The sequence below is a fragment of the Euleptes europaea genome, chromosome 5 (genome assembly GCF_029931775.1).
Source record: "Euleptes europaea isolate rEulEur1 chromosome 5, rEulEur1.hap1, whole genome shotgun sequence".
NCBI lineage: Eukaryota > Metazoa > Chordata > Lepidosauria > Squamata > Sphaerodactylidae > Euleptes > Euleptes europaea.
In genome coordinates this window covers 55431420-55444503 of record NC_079316.1, presented here as the reverse complement: position 1 = coordinate 55444503, position 13084 = coordinate 55431420, and the positions used below count along the sequence as shown (strand labels likewise).

Genomic DNA, 13084 nt, shown 5'->3' with positions numbered 1-13084 from the left:
CAAAGGGTGGAAGTGGAGAAAATGGCAATGCTTGGGTGAAGAAAGTGGCAATGGTTGGGGGGATGGAGAAATAAATGATGGAGCAAGCAAGGTGGGAGAAATTGGGAGCCAGTAGTGGGGGATTTCCCTCCCCCAAGAGTGTCTGCAGATTCTCTGCATGTCTATAACTCAGGGGTCCCCCACCTTTTTGGAATTCTGACAGAGCATGGTGAACACAGGAACAAAATGGCTGCCACAGGAAATGGAGCCAGCCACAACATTATTGCCACAGCCTAACTTTAGTAATACAGTATAGATTCTTGTGCTGTCATGGCAGCTGCTGCCGAAATAACATTATAAAAAATCTGCACAAACAATCAAATCTTCAATAGTCAACCAGAAGCCTTCCTGTAGAAAAGCCCAACCTGGCCCCACCCACTTCCTTAAAACACTTGGCAGGCACCAGAAAAGTTTTGGTGGGGCCCCCTGCTCTAGAGTGTTTGGGCTTCCAAATCTCTCAGCAGTAAGCCGAACCAGGCACAGTAACCCATATGTGACTGCATAGGTGACCACAACAGTTACAGAAGGGCAGCCCAGTTTTCCTTTCATGTGTCAGTTGAAAATGTGGTTGGATGGAGGCTTACCTTGCAGGAGTTGCTTTGGTTTTGCCTGCAGAAGGCAGGCCTGGCGCAGTCCTGCCAGAAGGAGCTGAAGATGCCCAACTGGTGGCGCAGGCCAGGCCAACAGCCAGCACTCCCGTTCCTTTCCAGAGAGGCACCCCTTCGCAGCTCCATCTAGACTATGGGGCCTGCGGCCAACCACTTCCTGGAGTGGGTGCAGAACAGCAGGTGCAGGTTGCTCAGGAGGGAGCCAGGAAAAAAAAAACTGGCAAAGGCCTGCGCACAGCAGAGCCCTGGCTTGCTCCTCAGCTTGTCTTGCCTCTTAGATGCGGGGTCTGTACAGGGCTCTGGTGAGGCATCTCCTCTGCTTTGCTTTCTTTGCTGGCTGGCGGCAGCTGGCTCCTTCCCAGCTGCATGTGTTGCTGCTGCCACTGCTGCTGCATTTGGGGGAGGGGTCAGCGAGCCCAGCTGGCTCCTGCCTGGCCCGGCTACAGTGCTCTGCCCGCCACAGAAGGGGCAAGGCGGCCAGAGGCATTGGTGAGCAGGCCAACATAGGCTTGTGGAGGCGGAGAGGAGCCCCCAGCTGGTGGGTGCATGGCTACCTGTGCAGCTGATCCTTTCGCTGCTTGCAGGCTGAAAGAGCGATGGTAGCCGCGGAGCCCTCAGATGGGTAAAGCCAAGGAAGGCTGCGTGCAACGCAGAGGATACTGCAGGGCCCGCAAGGCAGACGCAAGAAAAGGTATCCACAGGCACACTTGCGCCCGTGCTCTATGTGTTGGGGACCCCTACTATAACTTATTTCCTTCCTCAGAACTGAACTTCTAGTGCAGGGGTGGGGAACCTTTTTCCTGCCAAGGGCCATTTGCACATTTATAACATTTTTCGGGGGCCATACCAGATGTAGATCTCCCGGTGGGGGGGGGGAGAGGCTAGGGTTGCCAGGTCTCCAGCCACCACCTGGAGGTTGGCAACCCCAGGGGAGGCCATGCAGAGAAGGCCTGGAGGGCGCCCCCGCTCCCCCAGTCCTCCCCCCTTCCAGGTGGGAGGGCAGCCAGCGGTGGGCCCGAGCAAACGAGGCACCAGGGGGGCGCAGCCAACGGTCGATCGGCAAGGGAAGAAGGAAGGAAAACAGAGAAAGAGGAAAAGGGAGGGAGAAAGAAATTGAAAGAGGGGGAGAAAGAAAAGGACGGAGGGAGACAGACAAAGAAAGAGACAGAGAAAGAGAGAGAGAAAAAAGCCTTCACACACACACACACACACACACACACACACACACACACCCGCCGGCCCCACACGACCTGGCCCCAGGCTCCGTGCCCTCCCCCCCCGAGTCCACAAAAGGCCCCCCAAAGCCCAATCGGCTCCTGCGCTCATGCTCTGCCGCCGGGAGCCACGGGCCTCTTCCCCCCCTCTCGCTGCTCAACAGCCGACAGGCAGCGAGAGGGGCTTACAGTGTGCCCCAGCGTTCCTGCACGCTGCGGCTATAGGGGGCAGCCTTGGGGGAAGCGTCCCTTCCCCTCCTCTCACCGAGCAACAGCCGTCAGTCGGCGAGAGGAGGTCCAAAGCGCGCCGCCGTGCCCCTGCAAGCCGTGGCCCCTCCCTCTGGGAGGGCTGCCCTTCACCGCGCCTCCGCGGCAGGGCCCCGGAGCTCCCGAGGGCAACAAAAAATGTCCTCGGGGGCCGCATACGGCCCCCGGGCCTGAGGTTCCCCATCCCTGTTCTAGTGTGTGAATGCTCAGATTTATATGTTAGCTGTCAAATAATTACTCAAGTGCTACGTCAGTGAGGGTGTAGAAAATTTGCCCAACATTGTGGATCCTTCTTCACAATCAGGAAATTTCTCAACCCACTTTATTCATAAATATTTATGATGAGCAAACTGCAGCGCTTGAGTAGCTGAGGGGGACCTCTAATAAGGCTTCATGATGTCTTAGGATGGACTGAAGCGATTACCTTGATGACATACAAGATGGCATTTTGTGGAGCCACAGGCCGAATCCTAGTGGTTGTCACTTCTTGCTTTATCCCTGTTAAACCCCAGCATCAAGTTTACCAGTAACTTTAAAATCAGACACTGTACAGTCTGACATTTTGTGTTAGTTTACAGCTTAAGTTCCATGTAACTTCATTGTTCTTTGTTCTTTTAGATAGTTTTCCAAATTTGTGTTGCTGTTGCATCAATTTCTCCATGTGGCATCTCCATGTTATTAATTTCAAAATGTCACAAAGTTCTTATTAAACTGGTTCTTGTAGGTTATCCGGGCTGTGTGACCGTGGTCTTGGTATATTCTTTCCTGACATTTCGCCAGCAGCTGTGGCTGGCGAAATGTCAGGAAAGAAAATACCAAGACCACGGTCACACAACCCGGATAACCTACAAGAACCAATGAACTCTGACCGTGAAAGCCTTCGACAATATTCTTATTAAACATTTCTGATTCTATGAACTTAGGCAGTTCATGAGAGGGAGGGCATCTTGGCCATCTTCTGGGAATGGAGTAGGGGTCACTGGTGTGTGTGTGGGAGGTAGTTGTGAAATTCCTGCATTGGGCAGGGGGTTGGACTAGATGACCCTGGTGGTCCCTTCCAACTCTATGATTTATATATCCCTGGTCCCATGTTCTGTTGTTGCACCCCCAAACTAAGAAGAAAACATGGGCTGAAAGAATGAGAGACAGAGACAGGCTAAAATTTAGCCTGAGGTCTAAGTTTTAAATGAGCTTGATTTTTTTTTCAGAATCCATTTTATTTATAACTTGATTTAGAGGGAGATTGGGGGTTATGTTGTGCAAATGCTGAAAACTTCAATAATGTAAACAGCACAACAGCATAATAAGGCCTCCTTCAAAATTAAGCCATTTTGTGCCACATTTGATTAAAAGTTTTTGGCATGTAAGATGATGGTTTTGAAGAGATTTTTTTCATACATGGATCTTTTTTACTTCTATGGAAAGGCAAATAAAAACAAAGCAAACATTTGCCACTTTCATCCCTTAACAGAGGTTGGTTATATAATCCCCCCCCCAATTGCTTGCATTTTAAAATAAATAATTTACAATTTCAAACATGGTCCAAGAAATAGACATTACAGATTGAGTATCCCTTATCCGGACTGCTTGGGACCAGAAGTGGTCATTATTTCAGATCTTTCCATATATTGGAATATTTTGGCATTTTTGCATATATGTAATGAGCTATCTTGGGGATGGGTCCCAAATTCATTTATGTTTTATATACACATTTCTGAATGTAATTTAAATTTTTTTTTGTATACATTGACCCAGCAGGAAGCAAAGGTGTAACTATCTCACCAGAATACCTGTATCAGCTGTTAAACCAGAACAACAACAAACTAACAACGGCAGGCTTTCAGTCTCTACCTATGATGCAGTGTGCACTGTATCTTATTTTTTAGGTGACAGGAAACATTGAAAGCAGGCAGCATGGATCTGCCTGCATGCCAGCTCGAAGGGTCTGACTTTTGGATCAGTCCAGATATGGGTTGCCAGATAAGGGATACTCTACCTGTATACAATCTGATGTTTCCATACACCATCTGTCTTTCTTTCCTGGGATCTCCCATCACATCTACTGCTTATCAGTCTGCCTTCTCTGTGTCTGGCTAGGCAAGTGGTCACTGTTTTTATTTTAGGAAAATATTCCTTGGAAAAGGCTAATGATATTGAATGCACATGCACTCCTGATTTGTCTTTACTTGAAAAATAATTTAAATGGAAATGTTGAGACTTCATCAATATATGAATACAGAATGGATTTTACCATACTACTCATGGCAAGACCATGGAACAGTGATGATTTTTTCTTTTACAGAACATAAACCACCAAAAGAAGAAATTAAAGGCATGTGTTTATGTGCACAAAAATTGGTTGTACACTTTTAGTACCTTCAAGATTAACAATCTAGTCCAGCATTCTGTTTCACTCAGTAGCCAGCCAGTTGGCCTAGGTTGATTCTTTCATGGTTCTTTTCACATGGAAAGGCAATCTTTAAAACACCACAAGTTGGATCCTAAGATCTGTGATCTATACTCAGTGGAAAGGTTGTTTCCTGCTTCCCCCTGTCTTCTGCAACCCTCAGTGTCACTGGGAAAATTGCTTCTGAGGGGAACAGGATCTACATGAACAACATGGGATGCAGCGCATTGGGGTGCATCTCAAGTGTGAAATTGTGAACTGCTTCCACACATACCCCAAACTCTAGCATGGGCAGGCGTGTTCTCAGCTTACACAGGCACCTTTGGATCCAACTAAAACATATTTGATTATGGGTCAAAAATTTGATTTTACAAACTTATAAGTGGAGGGCAGGGCTTTGTTTTAACATGCTTGTATAAAATTGAGATTCCATTTTATACCAAGGTGTATTTTTGAAGAATTCTGATTTATGTCAAAACCAGGTGTCAAAGCCAGTGTGGTATAGTGGTTAAGAGTGTCAGACTAGTATCTGGGAGACCCGTGTTCAAATCACCACTCTGCCATGGAAGCTAGCTGGATGGCCTTGGGCACACTCAGCCTAACCTACCTCACAGAGTTGTTGTGAAGGTAAAACAGGAGAGAACAGTGTAAGCTGCTTTAGGCTCCCATTGGGGAGAAAGGCAGGATATAAATAAATAATTTCTTTTTAAAAGGCTTTGCATTATTTATCGTGGCTTACTTAATACTGGATATATCAAAATCTGAATGTATGGTGTTAGATTTCTTCACAAAAAATTCCATTTAGGAGAATAGTCTCACACTGGTCTTTTGAGTTCATAGGACTGAAAATGGTCAAAGCTATTTGTCAGATGAAAGATAGCAATCTGCAGAACTACCGCTGATTTTTTTAAGCTTATGTGTAATATAGGCTCCATGCAGCAAATTGAAATGCATCTCTTAAATGACACCACCCTTCAAATCAGATGCAGCAGACAAGGGCATCTTTCAAGAGTAGTAAACACCTACAAAGGAGTGAAGCAGGGCTGCATTCTGGCTTCTAAGCTGTTTAATTACTACATCAACAACTTAGTTAGCAGCTTAAAAGACTCCGCTTTACACCCTCCAAAGCTAGCCCATCGCGATATCTGTCTTACTCTATGCTGATGATGCGGTACTTTCCAGGATCCCGGGGAGCCTTAAAAGAGCCATGCAGAAGCTATCGCAATATTGTCTGTTGAACAACTAGACATTAATTTCTCAAAGACAAAAGCTAGGGCCTTTGGCAAGCGCCCTAAAGTACGAACATGGAGCATTGATGGCCACAAAATAGACCAGGTACTCAAGTTTAAATACTTAGGAGTAGTCTTACAAGCCTCTGGTTCTAGAAATCTGCCTTAAACATCATTAAATTTTTAAGAACTAGGGGAGGGCATTACTTTCTAGCCACTCTTAAGCTTTACCAAGTGAAAACACTGGCACAACTGACATATGGAACTTTACTTGGGCCACCTTCATCTACTTTTGTCCCACTGGAGCAGGTTCAGTCTAAATGCTTGAGAGCAGCCCTCCATTTGCCTCGTTGCATATCAAATGCTACTGCTAGACTGGCTCCCTAGATCAGTGAGGTTATGTCTGTGTGGAACAAGGGACATTGAAACCATCAAACATGCACTGATATGTTGTACATTCTACCACAAAGTTAGATCAAGGCTTATTTCCCCCCTACTTGGTAAATTCCCTGAAGAGTCAGTTGAGCTTTTGGCAAAGAAGCTCCTATTAGGAGAGGACCCTCAGCTTATGCTCCAAACTGCCAAGTTCTGCACTATTGCTATTAAAATACACAGAACTTTATTAGAGAATGATTGTTAGAATATTTTACAATTTTATCAATTTTAAGATTATAATTTTAACTAGGGGTTGCTTTTATTGATCTTAAACCTTTCTGTGTATGGACAGTCTGTGATTCTGCAGTGCAAAACTATTGAGTCTGGAAATTTTGATGTGTTGGCATGTGATTGGTCAGTTGACCGTATTAATAAAATTTGAATTTTGCATCTCTTAAATGGAAATTGGCTATTCTCTGTGCAGATTCTGATATCAGTCTTGAAATACTTGAATCCTTAAAAGTCAAGCAGCTTTCCTGGAATGGATTTACTTTTGAAAGTCTCATTCCTTGGAAAAATAACTGTTACTTGGTTATGGAAATAATGCCCTTCAGTTTCAAAAATGCATTTAAGCACTGTAGTGAATCACATGTGCATTTAAAAGTGACAGATATTTCTCTAGTGCTTATCCTAAATGCTTAAAATACTTCATATACAGTAATATATGGTTATAAGTATAGTGAACAACTATATCACTATGTTACATGTGTGGAATTTGGGCTATCTACATACTGCCCAGGTAGACCTTCTCTCTGTGTGTCTTGGGCTTGTGCATATAACCTTAATGAGAACCAAGACCTGTGTGCATAGTCTCACTTCAGATTGTACAGTGTGTGTCGATTCTATGTGCACTTATTAGGATGCTTACTCCTGTGACCTATTGCATTAGAGTGTATGTGCACAAGTAATTTCTGAATTAACCCTGAAAGGGAAGGTACTCAGTTATGGCTCCACTTGAATGCATCCACACATCATTGGATATTGCCTTATTGTAGCCATCATTTCCAGCTAGATTGGCTTGTCCACACAGGAGAATCCATTTGTGAATTATTGCTTTAGCATAATATCCAGTGACGTCTGGCAGCCCCCTGGCAGCCCCCTTGTCACATACAACCTCTTGGAGAGAGCACAAGCCAACAGAAATGAAGGCCCAATGTAAAGACAGCCCAATTATCTTGGCTGTATCTGTCAACCTCCCTGTATGAAGAAGAACCATTAAATAATGAATGATTCTTCTGATATAAAGAAAATTAACAGTCAAAACTTGAAAGACTTCTTGGTGATTGCAAAAGGGTAAAATAGCTTCACTAGGTGAGAACTACCAAATCCAAAGGTCACCAGGCATCAATCACATTAAAGTCAGAAGTCAGTGGACATCCTAATATTTGTACTAGAGCACGGGTCCCCAATGTGGTGCCCGCTGGTGCCATGGCACCCACCAACACATTTCCTGGTGCCCGTCAAAGTGTGCAGGGACAGGTGGGGCTTTTCCCAGTAAAGCTCCTGATTGGCCAATGGATATTTGATTGGCTTTTAGAAATACTGCTTTGGTAGCAGCTGACCGCACAGTACAAGGATCTTGACTGTGTGAGTAAAATTAAGCTGTGGAAGCCATGTTGTGGCTGTGCCTACCATGTTGTGTCTGAATTCCAGTGGTGCCTGCAGGCTCAAAAGATTGGAGACCCCTGAACTAGAGGATTTCAAGTTTCTACCCCTTGTCTTCACAGGGTTGCTACATCAGAGTTCTTATTTTCATTTCATGTTAGGACATGGTTGCTAGATTTTGTATTTGTTCTTTTCTGCCCCAGAAATTGGATTTTTGAGTTCTTTAAGTAATATTAATGCACAAGTATGGTCCCACAAAACTGGTGTGGAGGGGAATTCCCTACTTGCCAGCTTCTGTTCCTCTTGCCCGCCAGCCTGTATCACTACTGCCTCTGTGGCTCATATAGCTGCAACTGCTCTCTCTCCTGCTTGTCTCCATCGCTATCCATCTGTGGGGAGGCAGTGATGGCTCCATCCTCACCTGCCTTGCCCCCTTGGCAGCTCACAGGGCTGCAAATTTTGTCTGCTCATCTGCCAGCCTCCCTCCATTGCTGGCCCTCCATGGATCATACAGCGGTGGGGGGTGGCAGCTCCCACTCATCTGCCCACCTCACCACCACCGTCATAACTCACATGACAGTGGTTACCACTCTGTGCTAACAGAAATGTATTGTCTGTATAAGTGCAAACAACCTTATTCCGTTTGGGGGTAACTGAACCCCCCTTCAGTTATAAAAAGTTTTTGGACTTTTTGCAAACCTGGGATTTTTCCCAAGTTTGTGGAAAGATCCCCCCCTCGATGGCCCTGCTGCTCAGATTTAAGTGTCCGCAGATGGGGCCATGTTGAGAATTAGATATACAAGTGGGGGACCTGCAAGGGCAAGTGAGGGGAATCTCATTTCCCCCTCATTATTTCATCTTTCCCTTCCCTGAAAGCCACCATACTCTCTCCCTTTTCCTGCTTCTTTCTCTCCTTCCCACCCACCAGTCAGCCTACCTTTATCTATCCTCTTGTCTTCATTTTTACCTCCTTCTGTTCCCCTAGCTGCCTCGCCTCAGGAAATTCTGTCTAAAGTTGGGCAGTGCTGGCTGAGCTTGGCCCAGTTGTGCTGTGGGGAACCTGCAAAGACTTGTGGGGGCACTTCACTTTCCCCTTTATCGCCTCCCCACACTATTTCCTCTTTCCCTCCTTTTGGTTCCCCATTCTTGATTGAGAGTAGGAGAACAGGTAGTAGGTTAAAGAAGAGATTAATTATCTATTCAGTGTTTTCTCTTTTACAGATAAAATTTCCAGAAATATCGAAGTCTTGAGGAGGAAGAAATTTTTTCTTTTTTTAAAAAAATAGAAATATATACAATTCTAACTTTTCTAACAAACAGAACCCAAATTTTCTGCTTTAACAACATAAAATGCACAATTTATAATTGAGTTAGCATATAAAATTGTATTAATTGGCATATTTATGTACTTTAAAGGCATAAATGCTTAGTTTTCTACAAGCAAAATTGCAAATACATCCAATACTAAAGTGAGAGAAAGCTGCAAACTGCTGCCCTCAAGGTTAGCAAGGTTCATTAATTTCAAAAGAAAAAATATTCATAGTGTTGTGACCCAAAATTGTCTATAGAGTCCAATGAAAGACAATTGAGAGGAGGTTGGATGAATTTACAGCTCATTTATTTGATCAAAAAAAAGTACAGCTGGGTGGACAAAATCAAGACTAGCAGTCGAGACAATGCCACACGGGCGGAGCTAAAGCAAGCATCTTTACAGACTTTCAGCATTCCAACTCAATAAAGATACAATTGAGAACGTCCGATTTTCTGTCATCATTACCTAATTTAGCTTCTACTGCGCCTGCGCACCCTTCGATACATTTATGAATGAAATCTTTATTCACAGGCACAGAGAGAAGGGAGGGGGGTTGGGGCTTTCGTGTCTATTCCCGTGTACATCTGAACGGTGCAGGCCATGATTACCTGGGCACAACAATAGGAATTTTTTCAGTGCTCTTCCAAATTTCCGTTGGAAAAACTGAAGGACTAGGCCTCAGGCTTTTATTTTATACATTTTGAGTGACTAACACATCATAAAAAGCATTTCACTAATTTCCAAATAAAAATATTTCATAGGGTTTTTTAAGTACTCCCCAAAGTTTCCCAATTTTTCCTTTGGGAGAATAAGGGGGAAAACCCTCAAAAGGTTTTGGGTTTTTTAAAAAGGAAAATACCCCTGGTTCCCCCTCCCCCTGAATTTTATATATTTTTCCTGGGCTTTCACATCTCTGTTATCTTTGCACAGAGTAAGAGCCCTTCAAGACAACTTAAATATTTTGCTGTAGTTTTCATTAATATGTTACTTGGCAACCTGGCAGCTGGGAAGGCGGACTAAACCATTGTCCCTTTAAACACCTCCATGGAATGCCTAAATAGATTTTAGAATTGTACTTTGATTTTAGCAGGACCAGTAGGTCTGTCTGTCTTTTAATATGTAGAAGTGAAATGAGGTGAGGGTGATAGTGCTGCTCGGAATATATTTCCCCTGGGGCAATAGCTAACATTCTGTTAGCTAATGAAGTAGCTAATATTTCATTGGATGCCTTCTGCTGCTGAAATATGAACTGTGCTTCCATTCTGATGAAACATTACAATCACAATAGCTACCAAAGTCTTACAGTTTAGGAAACGTGAAGCAAAGGTTTTTGTATTTTCTAAAATAACTTGAATTTTCTCCTGTTGTCACAGTGTATAAATCTCCAGAATATGAATCCCTTGGGTTTGACTTGACAGTTGAGCGATTAGTTTCAATTGGATATCCTCAAGAGCTTCTCAGTTTTGTCTATGATCCTGCATTCCCAACCAGGTAAATGGCTGTAACCTCCTCAAGGGCTTGTTTGCTCTGTACTGTTTTAATGGCATAGTTTTAGCTTCATGTTACGCAGTTTTATATGTAAGCAATTTGGCTTGTGCCAGGCAGGTGATGGGTCTTGAAAGATCTACTGAAATATGTATTGGTGATGGGTCTTGAAAGATCTATTGAAATGTGACTTGAGTAGCTGGAAAACCTAAGAATTATAAAACCATGTAATGGGTTTGCCCACATTCTAAGTTACTTAATGAAGATGTTTAATCTAATACAAGGGTGCTTAAAATCTTTCTTGAAATTATTTGAAGGCCAAAAAAATGTGGACAGAAGTGTTTGTCCAGCTGCTGCTTAAAGACTGCCAGTGAGAGGGAGCAAGGGATGCTTGTTTCAAAAAGGCCATTGGAAGCTTCACTGTGTGCTTGGTTCTTCCACGTTTCTTTTACACTCTGATCAGTGTTTACAACAGTCATTGCTGAAACAGGGTGATACATTTTAGCAAAAGCTGAAAGGAACTAAAAACGATTCATGGAAAGATGGTGAAAAAATTAAAACCTTTCTGTAGGCCCACTTCATATGTTTATTTTTTAGGTGTCCTAAAATTCACACAGTGATTTTTCTGTTTTTTAAAAGTTATCACAGAGAATGGCTCCCCATGTTAAAAGGAGATGGCAGAATCTTCACAGTGCATTATGTAACATTTCAAAAACAAGTATGTAGATCAGGCCTTAATCAGTGGGTAATGAAGGGAACAAACAGAGGGGCAGTTGGATGAATGCCTTGTGCCCAAATTTTGGTGCGTCCCCTAGTATGTACTTATGTTTTACCATGCCACTGCAAAGACTTCTGAAAGTTTGTGGCAAAGTGAAATTTGAGCAAGTATGAAAAGCTTGTGTTCCAATCTCATGATGCTTTACCTGCATTCAGGCGGTACATATGGTGATCCATGTGTCAGCCCAAATTCTGGGCCCTATAAGTCTTCCCTTGGTATCAAGCTGTAAGATCTTGGCACAGTCAATCCAGATCTGTTTAGCCTGTAGTAAATGTATTTAGATTTTTCTTTGTCTTGACTGACTTGATCAGGGGTCCCCCAGCCTTTCTGATCTTGTGGGCACTTTTGGACTTCTGACACAGTATAGTGGGTGCAGCCATAAAATAGTTGCCACAAAATAACTGGCACAGGAGGCAAAGCCAACCACAAAAGAGGGAGAAGAGAATATAGTGGAGTCTAGTTTACTTGTTTTGGCTACCTCCTTCTCAGTCTCTCACATTTAAGGCTATGCTACAAGTTACGGTAGGAATAGGATGGCTGCTCAAAACTGCCTCCCTGTGTAATATTTTCACCTCTTTCCCGATTACATGTTGTTTTACTTGCCATGATGTGAACTCTTCATGTCATGTGGTTCCCCATCCTCTCCCACCAGTGGAAGCCAATGATGTGGAGTGCGGGTGAGGAAGCACACTATGTGACTGTTGCATCATGGGTAAGTGAAAAAAAAGCCTACACATTGTGGGGAGAAAGGGAAGAAAGTGACATGGTGAGTTATTTCTAAGGAAGTGCCCAATAATCATGCTTCATAAGCCATATTTTTTACTCAGTGGCATGATGATTACTTGAGCCAAACTAGACATGGTAGCAGCCCTTATCACAAGGAAAGGGGAGTTCCAGTTAGTAACAAAAGTGATTTGCTAGTCAGGGATGCCAGGCCTTCCTGCAGTCCCCCTCTCCCCAAGTATTTTTCACCTAGCTAAGATGACTTCTAGTACCAGAGCACAGGGAAGAGTTCAGGAAAAGAAGCTTCTGCAGGTTGGGGAAGATTTTTACTTCTCACTTGAACGTCCCCTTTTGCTTTTAAAACCACATTCTATGGCCATTTGTGCATGGGAGGTTTTGCCTTGGATTTTCCACTTTCTAGGTGCACATTTTCCCCATCCGAATTCTCAAAACTCTGCATTGGGGCTTATTTTGGAGTTTTGAGAATTCAGAGGGGGAAAATGTACATCTAGAAAGCGGCAAATCCAAGGCAAAGCCTCCCATGCATAAATGGCCCAAGTGACTGGATCAGTTCTTGCTGCTGTCACAACTAATTCAGCCCTTTCTGTTTATCGGAGCTCCTCTAGAAAACCACTGGGCAGATCAATGACAGTTAAATCTCTAGATTTGTTCAGAGGGGTTTAGTTCGCAACAGTAGTGATATTAGCATTTCAATGTTTTCAAAGTGCTTTGCATAAATTATTTCAGTCATTCTCCAGCATCATTGTAAGCAGTTAGGAGGAATGTTTGCTAGTGCTTAGCTTTAAAAGGATGTCTGTGTTAATCTAATTATGGTGAAGAATATCTGAGGAAATATTCTTGAAGTTAATTAGTGACTGGGCTAGGTGGGAGTGCTTAAGTTTTGGGTTTTGAAAGCTATGTAAGTGTCCTACTGAATGTGCAAACCAGCCTACCTGTTAAGATAAATGAGCTAAATATAAGA

General features: G+C 43.6%; 1 protein-coding gene across 3 annotated transcripts in view; it reads left to right on the top strand.

Annotated features, from left to right (window-relative positions):
• The window catches only part of NT5C2 (5'-nucleotidase, cytosolic II), a 66958-nt gene that overhangs the window by 36253 nt on the left and 17621 nt on the right, over positions 1-13084 (top strand). For all 3 annotated transcript variants that reach the window (XM_056849336.1, XM_056849337.1, XM_056849338.1), the window contains exon 3: positions 10490-10607. In XM_056849336.1, the coding sequence (XP_056705314.1) occupies positions 10490-10607 (118 nt within the window). The remainder of the gene's footprint in view (positions 1-10489; positions 10608-13084) is intronic.